The sequence below is a fragment of the Monodelphis domestica genome, chromosome 1 (assembly GCF_027887165.1).
Source record: "Monodelphis domestica isolate mMonDom1 chromosome 1, mMonDom1.pri, whole genome shotgun sequence".
Taxonomy (NCBI): Eukaryota; Metazoa; Chordata; class Mammalia; order Didelphimorphia; family Didelphidae; genus Monodelphis; species Monodelphis domestica.
In genome coordinates, this window is record NC_077227.1 from 678,619,966 (window position 1) to 678,636,827 (window position 16,862).

The 16,862-nt window shown below is 38.3% G+C and overlaps 1 protein-coding gene across 2 annotated transcripts in view; it reads right to left on the bottom strand.

Moving 5' to 3' along the window:
• Positions 1-16,862, bottom strand: part of ADAMTS18 (ADAM metallopeptidase with thrombospondin type 1 motif 18) — a 205,783-nt gene that overhangs the window by 90,418 nt on the left and 98,503 nt on the right. For both annotated transcript variants that reach the window (XM_007477046.3, XM_056796391.1), the window contains exons 7-9: positions 12,910-13,015; positions 2,876-3,013; positions 1,724-1,877 (exon numbers count right to left, since the gene is read on the bottom strand). In XM_007477046.3, coding sequence (XP_007477108.3) covers positions 1,724-1,877; positions 2,876-3,013; positions 12,910-13,015 — 398 coding nt within the window. The remainder of the gene's footprint in view (positions 1-1,723; positions 1,878-2,875; positions 3,014-12,909; positions 13,016-16,862) is intronic.

Below are 16,862 nucleotides of genomic sequence, written 5' to 3' on the forward strand. Positions count from 1 at the left end.
AGATGTCACAATTCTATGGCTATATTTTTGAAATTGCATTGACTTCTTTACCTGTCACTCTGGAAGACCTAGTACAGGTAGTGTATAAATTTTCATGGAATCAACATAAGAATAGTAGGCTGTGGCATGAATATCCTATGCTCAGAGATAATCAGTGTGCTTGCTTTATAGAACTATGGACCAAAATAACCATCTGGGGGAATGAAGAGAGAATAGACACAGGGCTGGAAACATATCCTTCTTGAGGCAGAGAGAGGTGAAGAAACTAAAAAAAAAAATTGCCTATCCTACCAGATAAGATTGATATGCTTTTCTTTCACTTTTTTTAAAAATCTTTATCTTCTGATTTAGAATCAGTAGTCTGTATTGGTTCAAAAGCAGAAGAGTGATAAGGGCTAGGCATTGGGGGTTAAGGAACTTGCCCAGGGTCTCAAAACTAGCAATATGCTTTTCTTTAAATGTTTTTGCCATAATGGAGGATTCTATTAGGAGTGGCTATTCGAAAGTGACCATGGTATGAAAAGCATCAATAAAACATTAATTTTTAAAATAAAAGACACTGTTGTGCTATAAAGATAAGAGGTAAACTGCTCAGTTGATGTCTCTGAAGGGGGAATGGAGTGTCATTCAGGCACTGGGGTAGTTTTATGGGCTAACCAGAGTCTATGTTTCCACTGTGTCACTCTGACTGCCTAGTCACTTAATCAATAAGAGTCTCAGTTTCCTAATATGTAAAATGGGTATAATTGGGCCTGGAGCTTCTACTTCATTAGTTTATTTTTTGTGAGACTCAAATGAGGGGATGTATGTAAATCACATGTATATTTCAGCAATTAAATAGTAGATGCTTAGTTTTTAAAAATGTTTTGATGCTTAGTATTTTTTAACTGAATTGATTCATACATTTATTAAAAAGAGAAACAAGTTCTTTCTCAACTCAATTGCTGAGCATTTTGCATCTGTCCAGATATTTGTTTTAATATGCCCATGGAAAAAACTGCCTGATTTACCTAAATTTAGCAAGTTACTAAATAATGGCAAGATTTAATTTCAGTTCAATTCCGCAATCATTTACTAAACATCCTCTGGGTACAGAGGACTGTGCATGATGCTGATGGAACATTCTGGTAATAATGTTCTGTAGGCAATTTGAAAAGCAGGTCTGGAGCTCATAAAAGAATTCAGAACTATTCAGACAAATTTGGGAATTATCTGCTTAAGAGAGACAGCTGAGGTCATGGAAATGAGTGAGAGAGACAAAGAAAAGAGTAGAAAGAGAAAAAAAAACTGGGTTCCCCCAAGAACAGACTCTTAGGGAATATTGATCTAAAGGGGTCATAAAGTAGATAAAAAGTCAGTCAAAAATTTTAGCAATATGAGAATAATCAAAGTTGGTTGGAGTTGAGATGATAGGCACATTGGTGTGCTATTAGTGGAACTATGAATCAGTACAACCATTTATGAAAGCAATTTGGAATTATGCAAATCAATTGACTAAACTTTGCATATCAGAGATTCTAGCATTGATAAGGCAATTGATAAGAAGAATTTTATTCTATGGAAAATACGCCAGGCAGCTTCATTATTACAGCAGACAGAAGGAACTGAGTCTTAAAGCACACCACATCTCTGGAAGTCCATGATAGGTACACTAAAGGTAAATTCCTTCAGGATCATAATATTAAGCTTCAAAAGGCATCCTCTCTATTCTTTCCTCACCTACCTTCACAAAACTGAGGCTGCACAGTTTTGCTTTTGCTCCAAATTGCCACTTGCACTGAACATCTGCATCATAGATCTGCCCTGGGAGAGTATCTGGGTATTTATACTGCCCTGTTTGTTTTGGTTCATCAACCAGGCAAGAAGCCTGGGCTGTGCTGGAAGAAAAAATAGATGTACATTAGTTATTGCATCTAGGTTGAGATTTTTACATCAAAACCACACACACACACACACACACACACACACACACATGCACGCGTACACACCTCATACATATAGTACATTTGTGAAATTATTACATGTGGGATCTCATTTATGTGGATATACCTTTCAAAGGTACAGATCTCTACTTGTTCATTCTGCTCCTCAATCTGATTGTCCCTCGCCCCATATCTTCCCCTAAATCCTTCATTGGGATTCACTCCATGTGCTTGAGGACTTCCCATAGATTCTTTGATATTTTGTAGATATCCAAGGGAAATGTGGCCTATTCATCTCATATCTCGTGTCAATTCTTGCTTTATTACTGTCTTTTTATAATAGGAGGGTGGGAAAAACTGAAGCACAGGATGTCAGAAGGGGCCAAAAATAGACCAAGAATTCTCAAACTATGCTCTGTACACCAAAGTTGGCAAAGGTGGCTCACATGCAATGTGAGGGTTGCAGTTTGGGCACTCAGTCTCTAAAAGGTTCACCATCACTGCCCTATAGTAACAACCAAGAAGTGAGGCAATACCCCTTTGGAACAAACCCAGAGAACATATCTGCCCAAGAAGCACAACACTATATAGGGATGAGTGCTGGTCTCAGTCAGATCTAGATTCATATATTGGCTTTATCACTGATTTATTTTGTAGCCATGGAAAAATCACTTAATCTCTCCTGAGCCTTAATTCCTTCATCTACATATTGGAGATAATATATGACAAGCCACTGAACCCAAAGCTGAGGCTTAGGGTTGGCTCCTATTCACCTACTGCTCTGAAGATTGAGGAAGTCACTAAGCTATTGCCACTGTCATTGGTTCACCATTCAATAAGGCAGCTAGGGTTATCTTTCAAGAATATTGTCCTTCACCCAATTTGTCACTGTTTACAATACTACCTAGAGGAGAATTCTATTAGACAATCTCATTGGTTTCATCTGGTCATACCTGAGGAACTTGGTGAGATATTGCCTACTGCAAGAGGACCAAGAGAACACCCCGTTGTTTCCAGTTAGAGTGGGGGACATGATGTTGCCTTCAGCCTTTCTGCATGGATTTCCTTCTCCATCATGAATCATTCCAAAGCTTAAAAAAAAAGGATTACAATGATAAAAGATTTACTGTTCAATCTCTTTGCCAGCTAATAATGGAAATATATATTCATATAGAATGTCAAGAATCAAAGAATCAGAATGGAAGTAAAGACAAGTTATTATTTAATAAAAAGGTGTTAAGATAAAGCTAGGCTGGTGCCTACTACTACTCTTTGTGCAAATTTGGTCAAATTCCTTGTCCTCTCTGCTTCCCTATCTGCAAAAAAAGGATTTTAGATTAGATTAGTGGTTTTTAACTTATGGTCTGTATGGATGTGTGAAGAGGTTTCAAGGAGGTCCATGAACTTGGAAAGGAAAAAAAAATTATATCCTTATTCCAATATAATTGGTTTCCTTCACAATTCTATTCTTTTATGCATTTAATGACAATACTTTGAGAAGGGATCCACAAGCTTCACCAAACTGCAATACCAAATTGTTTGATAAACCCTATAATCCCCGGACTAGATGATTTGTGTCAAAGGTCATTTTCATTTCTAACATTCCATGTTCTATAGTGTAAGTTCCCTTTTTTATCTAATTGTAAACTTCTTTTCTAGAGGTACTTCTAACTAATCAATCAAGTATTATTTAGTATTTAGTCTGTTTCAGACACTATGCTAATTGTCTAGGATACAAATATAATGAATGGAAACATCTCTCCCACATTCAATGTATTTTGTTCCAAGGTACCTGGCAAATCTAGCATAATATCTTGCATTTTCTATGGGTCTTTCCAGCTCGAACATACTATGTTCCATGTTCTAATAATTTATTTATTGAGCTGCCTTTTAGTTCTAAGAATCTCTGATTCTGTGGAGGTGTTTTACATAATGTTGGAAAAGTAAAAGGATTCAATTTTTTCCATATTCATTTTAATTCAATTAACTCATATCAAATACCTGATGCATGAAGACCACTCTACTTAGTCTTGAGCAGAAGTTGAGGGCATGTGGCACAAACAAGAAGTATGATGGTTCTAGTACTGATGAAAAGTTTATATTCTATTGCAGGAGATAATACATATACATATGCACTCCCAAACTTAGAAGAAACCTATGATTTTATCCATGTAAGCATTTCCTTCACTGATGCCAGTGATATCAACAACTTAGTAGAGAATCTTCGTGAGTTACCATGGACAAAACAATCTTGATGCAGTGGGACCTTAAGGTGGTGAAGTTTAGCTAGGATGGTCCTTGGATAATAGACACAAATTGCTAGGGCCACAATTTTAACCCTTTCCAGCTTGAAAAAAACAAGAGTTTGTGTTGGAGCCTAGGGTTCCCTTTACATCATTATGAAGCATCATAGGAGGGCAAAAGTGGAGGCTCACTAACCATTGTAACATAAACTGAAATGTGGTATAGTGTTGTTCAAAAAAAGGTATGAACCTAAAATGGGGATTTGAAAGATGTAATTGGGAAGAGATCAATAAATCTAAAAAATTACTACACAGAACTCTTAGGTTTGCACAGCTGAGACAAAGTGAAAGATGAAGATAGACTTCATCCAAGTGGGAAAATGGGTTCTATATATTATACTAGGGCTTATTATGGATATCTGACAACAAGAGCAAAAACAAATCCCTTCTGTCTCCTATTTTCTATTGGGAAAGAATAGTAGATGGGTATAGAAAGATTTTCCTAAATAATAATAAATCATAGTTATATAACACTAATATATTCTGTTCTCTAAATGATGGTCAATGAATCCATAAACAGTCAAGGACATAGATTGTCCACAAAATGGGAAAAGCGGCCTCTATATATAATTAATTCCTTTACTAACCAAAAGGTCTACCATAAGGGATACTTGAGGTGAAACTCATGATTTAGGTTGGAATTTGTTAGGATGGAGCAAAGGAGGGATTTTGGAATTTCACGGTTGATTGACAGGACTGGAATGTCAGTTGGAAGAGCAAGGGCTTATGGGACAAGAACGGTGGACTAGGGGCATTCTGAATAGCCCCTGGGTCTTCTGTCTCAGGAGTGAGAGCTGAAGGGTCTAGTTTCTGAGTGGCTGAAGGGACCCCTAAAGCCACAGGTGAAGACCCTGAATCCTGTCTTTACCCCTGAAGCTATTTATTCTCCAGAAATCCTTCTACCACCTGCTACAAAGATCAGAGACCCTGAGGGAGGAGCTGGCTAGAACTCTCTCTCTCTACCAGAGCCCAGTCCTCCTTATTCCTCCTTACCACCCTGAACTGTTTCAAGATTAGCCCTATAAGATATACTAGCATTTAGATTATAAAAGGTGCAGTTAGCTGGGAAAGGAGCAGAAATGTTCCTGGCACTGACATCAGCTCCTTGAATCAACTACTACCAGGATAACCTTGTCAGGGCTACCTCTACCCAATAACCCTCAACCCATTTACACGATCCTTTTAATAAATCCTTTAGTTAACAGTCAGATCTTTGGTTTGGCCTATTTCAATAATAAGAAGGGTGGTTAGGTAACTGGGGACAGATCTCAAAGCTTGAGGTCAGTCCTTCTTCAGTGGTGAGGCCAGACTAAGTCTGCCACATATCCCCTTTGGGGAAGGTAATAAAGAAAACTTCCCCTGGAGCTGCTAACAGGGGAAGACTGTCATCTCATCCCCTCAGGGGGGACTCAAGGTATATTGTCTGCTTGATTCCTCTAGAGAAAGAGAGATGGAGGAATCATCTTTCCCTCTCAAAGTTTACCTCAAACCCTTGCTCTTGTTCACTTGGTCCTCTCAACTCCCCACTGGCATAACACTTCAAACAGTGAGGCAAAACTGTCCATTATTATTATAAGAAAGGATCTTCTCTTTTAAAAACTGGACTAAAAAGATGGTATCTGAAAATTCCTTCCAACTCAGGTCATCTAATCAAACACTACCTAAGCAGGAACCCAGACTTCTCTCTTTCTAGTGATGCTACCACCATCCTTCTAATCAACAAGGTTTTTGAACCATATTGTACCTTCAGTACCTCTCCCCTTCCCTTGATAATCTAATCAATTGCCAAGCCTTATCAATTCTACCTCTATAGCATTCTTGCCATCATCCCCTACTCTCCAGTAACAGGATCACTACCCCAGTATTCAGGTCCTTGTATTTTCTGTAGTATGGTTCTAACCTTCTAAATGATCCCTTAGTTTCCGGTTCCTCTCTTTTCTAAACCATCCCGATTACGAGTTGGAAATAATCTTCCCAAGACTAAGATCAGACCATGTGACTCCCTTATTCTAAAATCATCTGACTTTTTCTTATCTCTAGGATAAAGTATAAATTCTTTAACTTGACATTTCAGATCCACCAGTCTTGCTCTTACCTTCCATCTTACCTGCCTTATTTAATACTATGTTACAGAAAAATTAGACTAATTGCTGCCTGAATTCAACAATCTACATCCTACCTCCATGCATGGGCATGAATTATTTTCCATACTTGGAATGTATTTCTTTCTCATTTCTATCTTTCAGGTCTATCATCTCCTCTAGGAAGTTTTGACTGACTTTTCCCTGCATATTTTAATATTTCTCTCATTAATTTACTTTCTATTACATTTATTTGCATAATGTGTGCTGTACTTACCTAGCAGATGTTTTATTTACACACCCACCCTTGGCTCCTTAATATACACTTACTTCTTTTTTTTAGTACATTACATACATTAGTAGACACCCAATAAGTGTTTGCTGAATTAAATCCTTGATAAGGGATAATCTACCAGCAGCTTTGTGGTGCAACGGTGATAGAGAACTATCAGGGCTCACTCTGAAAGAAGCCAATTCCACCCCATGGAATGGAGGATTTCATTTTAAGGATACTGGGTCCCACAAGACACTTTGGTATATGGCTTTTTGTACCATTAATTGTTAAGCAGTTTTTCCTCATGTTGAACTGAATTCTGCCTGTCCATTTCTAACTTTTTAAATAGTTTTTTTTTTTTTTCAAGCAGAAACCCTGTTCCACAGCCCACCTCCTACTTAATTTTGTTTGGGTTGTCAACACCTTCAAACTGTAGTATGCTGTGATACAGAATGGTGTCATGAAAAGAGTATCACAGGGATGCTAGAAATTTTTTTTATAATCTACAAAGTGACAAAGAACAGGAGATTATTAACAGGAGATTAAGAGTTATTCTTCAAAAGTAAGAATTTTTAAAAGGTCCCCTCTCAGATCCTTCAGAAATAAGAAACTGTGGATAATGGTGGAGGTGGGGGGTAGGGGTTCTTTACCACCACCTTTGTGAATCCCTCACAGGAGTGTTCCACACCACCATTACTGATCCTCCCCCATATGCCAGTCCATCCTGAATTCAAATGCCAAACGGATCTTTCAAAAGCATAAAACTGATCATGTCAATCTATTCCTCAGATAAACACTGTAAGTTCCCTATTACCTCCAAGGTAAAAAATGAAAGCCTTTTTGGCTTTGAAAGATCTTCATAATCTTGGCCCTTTGCTGATCCTTTCCCAGTCTTACTCTCTTCTTCAAGTTCCATTCCTCACTCAGCAGACTTCTTTCTCCATTCTATCAGAGCAATCTTTTCACTCTGGGATTCTGCTCCACTTCTAAGGCCATCTTGTCCTAAAGGATCACTCTGCCTTGTGGCTCCTTTCTCTGATTAGTCAGTTGCTTCTAGAACCTACATTTTAATGAAAGTACCCAAGCCAGCTATGTTCCTTTCTTCATTCATCTCTGAGATTCATTCCTCACTCTGGAGTTCTTCCTCCACCATTCCTTGATTCAGTTTCTTTCTCTCCTCTTCCCTAGAACTTGCTACATAAGAAATACTTTATAAATGCTTGTTGACTTGATTTCTTATACTTTACTCACTTCCACATATTATTTGATACAGTTACATCAGCCTTCTGGCTGTTCCTTGAACCAGGCACTCCATTGCTCTGGCCATTTTCACTGGCTGTCTTTCATGCCTAGCATGCTCCCTTTCATTACCTCTGCCTCCTAGCTTCTCTGGTCATCAGATGACAGATACATTGTCTAAAGCCAGCCCTATAGTTGAGGTTTTTCTACCTGTCATAGGACCTGTCAGAACTTGTTCTACACTGCTATAGCCTTTCAGATCCTAGGCTTACATTCACCCAAGCAAGGAGATTTTGGAAGATAAGAACAATATATTGACTTTGCAATGGGTAAAATCCAAGCAGGCATCATGCTCTTCTTTCTCCTAACTTATGATTTCAAGAATGGGTCTCTTTAATTGAAGTTAGAGGCAGTTTACACCTAGAATCTTGATCTCTCGAGGATTTCATTCATTGCTGTACCCAAAAGTCATTGGTCATACAGGGTATATTATTACTTCAGTTTTTCTTTAAATTGGTAGAGTCATAAAGAGAGTAAAAAGTATTGGATTTGGAATTATATAATCTTGGCTAAAATTCTAATTCTATCACTCGCTATCTGCATGACACTAGACAAATTTATTCTCTTGACCTCAATTTGTAATATTCAAGTATTGGACTAGATAATCTCTAAGGTTCTTTCTAGCCCTAGATATTGTGACCCCCTACCTTTGTAGGAGGAGGACAGAGATGTATAGACAAAATAGCTCATATGTAGAGAGTGCTGGGAGATCCCTGGATAAAAGACCAGAAAAATGCAAAATATCCTTCTGAGTATGAGAAAGGTCACAATTTTGATTTCCTGCAGAGATGTGTCAATGCTGTGGTCTTTAAGAAAATTTTAGCACAAAAGTAGGATTTGTGATTTATGAAAAAAAATGAATCTTTTTTGATAGAAATTAAACTGATGCTTAAAAATATCTGGTTAGAATTCTAGGGGACTCAGTTTCTTCTTTGGTACAATAAGACTGGACTAGATGATCTCTAAGAGCCATTCCTGTGCTGATTTCCTATATTCTAAAATTCCTTTCCTCTAACAGTTTATGAATCTTGTTTTTATTCAGCTATGTGATTTCATCTAGGCAAGGAGCTCCAGGTAAGGAATTTACTCTATCAATGTAGACCAGCGCTTTCTTTGTAATTTATAGCCTTAGAGAGTAGTCTGGAGGCCATAAGAGGCTAAGTAATCTGCCCCAGGGTTATATAGATCATATGTGTTCAAGGAAAGACTGGAACCCAGGGCATTCTGACTACAGGGTCAGTTTTCTATTCACTACAGTACATTGCTGTACTATTATAGTCTACTTATGAGTCTGGGTAGAACCAAAAAAAATGACCTTATTCTCAAGTATTCCACCTCTCCCCTTCCTTATAAAATTCCTAACATAATCTACAAAAAATTTTCATATCTAAGTATCCATGATATCAAAGCTCCTTTTTTTCCTGTTGCCACAATTCTAATTTAATGGTAAAGGAGACCTTAAGGAACATCTGGTTCAATCACTTTCTCAATCACAAATGATGATAACAAAATTTATAATAAAATGTATAAAATTATATAGCTTTAAAATTTGCAAAACACTTTATAACCATTTTCTCATTTGACTTACAAAACAATCTGATGAAGCATATACTACTGGTATTTTTATCCCTGGTTTATAGATAAGGAAGTTCACAGAGACTAAGTTACAAGCCCAAGGTCACAGAGTAAATAAGCATCAGCAGTGTTTGCTAATACCATGCTGACTCTACATCCCCTTCCTGAAATTTGTGGAAAGGAAAACTGAATCAAGCTTTGGACTTTCTGCCACTGAGTTGGAGCAAAGGGCAGTTGGAAGGTTAGAGTGAAATTGATGGACAGCAATGATGGTGGGGGGAGGGGTGAGTTGGGGAATGACAGTTGGTCTCATGATTCTCTTTCCTGGCCCTCAGATTAGAAGGAGCCTTTCTCCCTGTTGCTGGATAGAACTACCTCTATTCCTGGATTTCCCCAACTGTGTTCTCTACCTGGATTCCTGTGATTGTGTCATTGGAAAAAGGATTTAAGGAGAGCAGTTTGAACTGTAAGGTCGGTCTTCAGGGGTGTCAGCCCAAAGAGACAGGCCCAACCAGCTCTGAAAGTCAGAACCTTTTCTTCTTCTTGCGGTCTACTGTTAAGGTTTTGAACTTAAGAAAGCTAGCATAGATATAGCATAGACAGGAATAAAAGAAACCCTCCACCAGCCTGCCAGGCCTGGCCTCAGCTCAAAAGCTGAGAGATACTCAAATCCAATCTAGGGAAATCCTGATTCCCTCTTCCCTGATACCTCCCCACCCAAACTTGTCATTAAAATTCATCTTGAGTTAAATAACAGCAGTCAGATAAGAGGACTATCATTTCAGGGGACATAAAGGGAGCTGAACCCAAGGAGGGCCATCCAACCATAAACAATCCTTATTGGACCTCTGCGGTCAACCTTGGTCGGCAGGGGGAGGGGGAGGCTTGTCCCTCAGGAGGGTCTGTGCTTACATGCTCTGGGGTATCTTCAACATCAATCTAGAAGACATCCCCTCAGGTTATCATAGTTGGCCCATTTCTCAGGAACCCCATTTTTCAAAGATAGCCTCTCAGCAGGGGTATCTCTCTCCTTTTATCTCACCAGTAGCCATATTCCCTCTGTCCCTTCAACTCCTCCATTACCTGTTACAAAACCTTCCTTATCCCCTATACCTCTTCAATCCCTACAATCCCTTTAATTATTACACATTCCCAACAAGCAGTCATCTAGCCTCTACCAAAGGTCACCTAGCCTCCAGGGTCAGAGTTTTTACCATCTCCTGAGATAGTCTACTCCCTTGTGTCCATGTCCAAGGATTTGTAGGGATTTACTGGCTATCACTTGGGAGCTTAAGATAAAAATCTGTTAATAGGAATTGAAAGACTCATTCAATGATCTATTCCAATATTATTACAGTAGTAACTATATGCTCATTCCCTATGAGAATGAGAAAAGATAAGTGGATGGCTCAAATGTAAACATGGAGTCCTTGAGATATTATGAGAACCATAAAAATAGCTTTAAGAACTTTGGCATATTGGATTTATGTTTTGAAAGACCATAGGATTTGAATTCAAGAGACCTGGTTTCAAATGGTTTCTGGTTTCTAGCTCAGTAACTACAGGCAAATCATTTCAATTTTCAATTCAATTCCATTCAGGAAGAATTTACAAAATTCCTCTTAAGTGCAAGGCACTAACCTGGGCAGAAGAGATAAAACTGCAAAATTTAAACAACAATTCTTGGAGATTACATTCTGCTTTAACTTCCTGAGCTTGTTTACCCATCTGTAAAATGAGTATAAGAAATACTTAGGCTACCTATATCACAAGTCTGTTGTGGGGAAATCATACAATTGCAGAATTTAAGATCAGAACAGACTTTAGTAGCTATGTATTTCAACTTTTACCTGAAATGTATTCCCACTATAATATAACCAGCAAATAGCCCTCCCATAACTGCTTGAGAAATCATTTCAGTGGGAAATAAGCATTATCTTCTAAGCCCATTCCATTTTTAGATAACTTTAATTTTTATAAGTTTTTTTTTTCCTGACATCCAGTCTAAAATGTCTTTGTACCTTCTATCCATTGTTCCTAGGTTTTCCTTTGGGGCCAAACAAAACAAGTCTAAATTCTCTTCCACATGAAAGCCTTTCCAAAAACTGAACTCAGTCCTCATGTACTGAAAACCTTGAAATGCTAGCAAATATAAATGTTATTATTAAGATAACAAATCACAGGACCAGAAGAGATCTCAAAAAGGCAACCTTAGGTCCAACTCTGAACTAAATAGGAATCCTTGACAATCAAGCATCAGAACTCTGAATGTCAATTTTTTTATTGACAGAGAACTAACTCAATTCTCTGGGTCTGAGTTTTCCTCCTTCAATGCTAATTCAATACAATATAAAACAAGCATTTATTTAGCACTTACTTTGTGCAAAGCATGGTACTAGGTACAGTGGATATAAAGACTAGAGAGATGAAACATGTTAACAAGTGCTATTGTTGTTAAGTCATGTCATACTCTTTGTGACCCCATTGACCATCGCTATCCATGGGGTTTTCCTGGCAAGGATATTGGAGTGGTTTGCATTTCCTTCTCCAGTAGATCTAAAAAATCTTCTTGCCAGGGTATCAGAGATTCGGTGACTTACCCAGGGTCACACAGCTGGGAAATGTCCAAGGAATACCTACTAGAAATACAGAGGTTAAGTGAGTTGCCAGAGGTTACATGGCTAGGAAGCATCTGAAGCTGGATTTGAATTCAGGTCTTGTTAACTTCAGGCCCAGTGTCTTCTAACAGAAATATTGAATGAAAAAGGATATGTAAACTCAAAAGCACCCTAGAAATCGGAACTATCATTATCACTGTTTTCAAAGCAATGTGTAGAGATGTGGAAATGAGAGAAGCTTCATAACTAATGATGACTGGAAAATATAGGTCTGACCAGGTCACTGTCTTACTCAAGAAATCCCAATGCCTCCCTCTTACCTCTGGTATAAAATGCAACATTCCTCCCATACCACACCTTTTGGCTTTTAAATCCCTTCACAAACTGGTTCCAGCTTTATTTCACTTTACTTTCCTTGGCACATTCCACACTTTCGACAAACTCCAGTGTGCTATTCCCTATAGACAATATTCCAATGCCCATTCCTGTTCCCATGCCTGGAATGCTCTCCTACTTCACTTCTGCCTCACAGGATGTCTAGTTTCCTTCAGTGTTCAAGTGTCAGCTCCTGCCCTGTCCTTATCCTCTCAGGTGCTAGTGTCCTTCCCTAGAAATTTTTTATTTTTTACTTAATTTTCGGTATGGCTATATATATATATATATACATACATATATATAGTTTTCCCACAATGGTATATAAGTCCTTTGAGGGTGGTGATGTTCATTTTTGTCTCTGTATACCCAGCAGATGGTACAGAGACTGACACACAGTCTGCACTTCAATGCTTGTTGAATAGATGAGCGAACCAATGAAGGATGACTCAAAGTATCACTTACTTGTGGCCTGACTCATGAGCTATGGTGAACGCCAGACCAAGCCCTGTGTCTTCATTAATGGTACAACTTCGATACTTGCTGCACATTCCACTGATGGGAGCAAAACCTACAGGAAACATCAAATCCAGATGTTATTCCAATTTGCGATGGATCATCTAAGTATGAGTTCTTTTCTTACACCCTAAGGATTCAGGGCAGGGTTGGCTGTGTATGACTGTGTTTAGCTCCCTTTTTTGTAACTACTACTATCCAGATTTAAACAATATGAAACCTGTACTTCTCCATTCAAGCCTCCTGATGCTTCCTCTGGGCATAGAGTTTCCTTCAGTCAGTTTTTGAAGGTCATGCCATCAAAGCACATGCTTCTGGCAGGTCCTAACTAGCTGGAAAGGTGTCAAATAGGGCCTCTGGTACTGATGATTCAATTCAATCCAACAAGCATTTAGTAAACACCTATTATAGGCTAACTGTGCACTGGGGATACAGAACCAAAAAATAAAATACTCTCCACTCTTAAAGAGCTGATATTCTATTGGGAAGATGCCATACAAACACATCGATAAGAAAACACATAACATATACAAAGAAAAGAGTATATGTTCATTTACAAGAATTACCTCTACATGGATTTGTTAAAGAAATTCTAACAAATGGATTTTTCTAGATCCACTCTCCTCTCTCAGCTCCAGTCTCTCATTTCTATTTGCTTGCTGGACATTTCCACCTGGATGTCCCACTACCTCTTTAACTCAAGGCATACAATATACAGCTCATCATCTCCCATCCAAAATGTGTCCCTCCTCTAAGCTTACCTATTTCTGCTTAAGTGAACATTATCTTCCCAGTCACCCAGACATTAAACTAGAATCTATCTTCTTTAGGCTCCATATCTCATCAATTGCCAAGTCCTGTCATTGCTATCTCCACAAAATTTCTCCCATCATTTCCTTCTCTATTCTTACACTGACACTACCCTAGTTCAAGCTTTCATCATCTTTCATTTGCACTATTGTTTCTCTGTCTCCAATTTCTCTCCTCTCATTCTTTCTTTGTATGATATACTTTTTTTTACATTTTTATTGAGTTGTTTTGTTTGTTTGTTTTATTCAGTCCCTTCCTCCCCTCCCTACATCATAGGAGGCATCATCTGGCAAAAAAGATATATATTTTTTGTCTTTCCTGTTTCCACTTCTCAGTTCATTCTGAGGAGGTGAACATTCACAAGTTACTCTTCAAATATTACATTTGTAGCCTTATTTTAAGTTTTCATGGTACTATTCATTCTCTAGTTTTTCCCTAAGTTTTTTTTAAAAAAAATTAATCTGCTCATTATTTCTTACATTGCAGTAGTATATCTTCCATCTGCTCTATATCTAAATCAATTGCCAAGTCCTATCATTGCTACCTCCACAGAATATTTTCCATCATTCCCTTCTCTATTCTTACATTGGCAATATTCTAGTTCAGGCTTTGATCACCTTTCACCTGCATTATTGTACCAGCCCTATTAAATTATCTCTCTGCTTCTGGTATCTCTCCTTTCCAATTCATTCTTTGCAGAGCTGTCAAAATAATCTTCGCAAGATACATGTCTTCCCATGTCACTCTCATGTTCAAAAATCTTCAGGAGTTTCCTGTTGTTTCTAGGATAAACTGTCATGGGCATGACACATGGGCATGGGCACTGAAACTCAGGCAAACTATGATCAGGGAAATTCTCTTGTGACTCCCAACCCCAAACACCTCACCTTGAAGATTATCTTCCCTTGATTGCCCCATTGAATTGAGATGGTCAAAGAGACACACCTCATTCATTCATCCTCCAAATCAAAAGAACCACCCCCATGCCCTCGGGCTGACCTCCCCCTTCCCCAACCCCTTGCTGCAGAGTCCTGTCCCCACTGCTGTATAAGAATATAAAAACCCCAGAATGGTGGCATGGGGGGAGCAACCCCCAGGTTGTTCCACTCATGCTGTCCTGCCAGCTGAAAATTCAACATTACTAATAAATCTCTTTACTTTTTTTTTTTAACCCTTACCTTCTGTCTTGGAGTCAATACCGTGTATTGGCTCCAAGGCAGAAGAGTGGTAAGGGCTAGGCAATGGGGGTCAAGTGACTTGCCCAGGGTCACACAGCTGGGAAGTGTCTGAGGACAGGTTTGAACTCAGGACCTCCCATCTCTGGGCCTGGCTCTCAAACCACTTGAGCTACCCAGCTTCTCCTTTGAACTAGTGATGACATCACTACCCCACAACACCACTACAAGCAATCTGGTCTGGTATTTAAGACCCTCTACAATATGGTATTTGTCTAGCCTAATGTCACATGTCTCTACCTCAGGCAGTCATCTCCAACCAAACTGGATTCTGAGTTGTTCCTGCCCTTTCCTACCTCTGTGGATTCCCCACAGGAACAAAATTCATCTCCCTTCAGGTTCAACTCAGGTGCCACCTTCCTCATGAGGTTTTCACTGATCTTTCAGCTAAAAGCAATCTCTCCTCATATCTAATTAGAATAAGATGTCTGGATCTCCCCTTTGACCACTCCCTCTGCCCCATTACTCCTTTATATCATTTATATCTGAGTCTGTTATATCCTACCACTCCTATTCCAAAGTTTATAAGTTCCTCAAGGGCAGATGATGAGAGATATATGGTAGATAGATATAAAGATGGATGGATAGATAATAAACAAAATACAAAGATAAATAGATGGATTGATGGTTAGGCAGATCAATGATAGATAAATGGAAATATAGATATATGGATAAAGAGAGTTGAGGGAGTAGAATTTATTGAGATTGTTGCAGATGTTGTAGAAGGAATTCATGGATTGGACAAGATGACCTCATAGATCTCTTCTAACTATGGGATTGTATAACTATTGTATAACTATATTGTTCACTCCTAATCCATCAGTTAGAATAGCAGTTTTCATCTTCCAACTTTAGGATAATTATTGGTCCACATATGGCCACTATTCATCTAATGCTTTCTGTCCATTGGAACCTGAAAGGCTCTGTTTTGTCCTCTCACCTAATTTTATGGTCAATGCTAGTATAAGGACATCTCTGTTCTTTTAGAGATAATAAGTGATTAGGTATTAAAATTATTTTGACTTATAATAATGTGGCTTAAGTGATCTCAAAGTCTCTTAAGTTGATAACAATTCATATTTCTATAGCACTTTAGATCTAATAGGGAAATTTCCTCAACCTTTTCAGTGATATAATAAAAGTGTGAGTATACCCATTTTACAGATGAGAAAAACTGAGGCTTAAGAAGTGGCAAGGGACATAGAATATCAGAGTCAGGATTTGAACTTGGGTCCCCAGATCAGCCTTGAGAACATACATTTGAAAAGTAACACTAACATTTTTTGAGTTTTAACTTTCTAATAGGAACTAGTCACATAATTTAAAAAATTTGCTGAATACCTAAAAGGCACTGGAGTAGGTCTAAGAGGTCATATAATAGTGCCAGAAAATGCCTTAGAGATCATATAGTCCAAGGGCTCTTAATTTGTTTGGTGTCATGGACTCCTCTGGCGATTTAGTGAAGTCTATGAACCTCTTCTTGGAATAACATTTTAAATGAATATAATAAAATACATAGTGTCAAAGGAAACCAATTACATTGAAATATAGCTGTGAATATATACATGTATACATATTTTTTAAAGTTCACACACCCCCATGTAAAGAAGTAGACCAAGCCTTTCATTCTACAGAGGAAGAAACAGAGATCCAAGGAATTATCCAAAGTCATCCAACTAATAAGACATTGAATTTGAACCTAGGCCTTTTGACCCCTTAATTCAGTACACTTTCCACTAGATCATGATATAGGTATATGTCAAAGTGTTTACCTTTCTTGTCATCTATAGGCCAACCGAATCACTTTGGATGGTACTGCTGGCTCCCTAACAGTCTTGATGCCAGTTGAGTCAATTT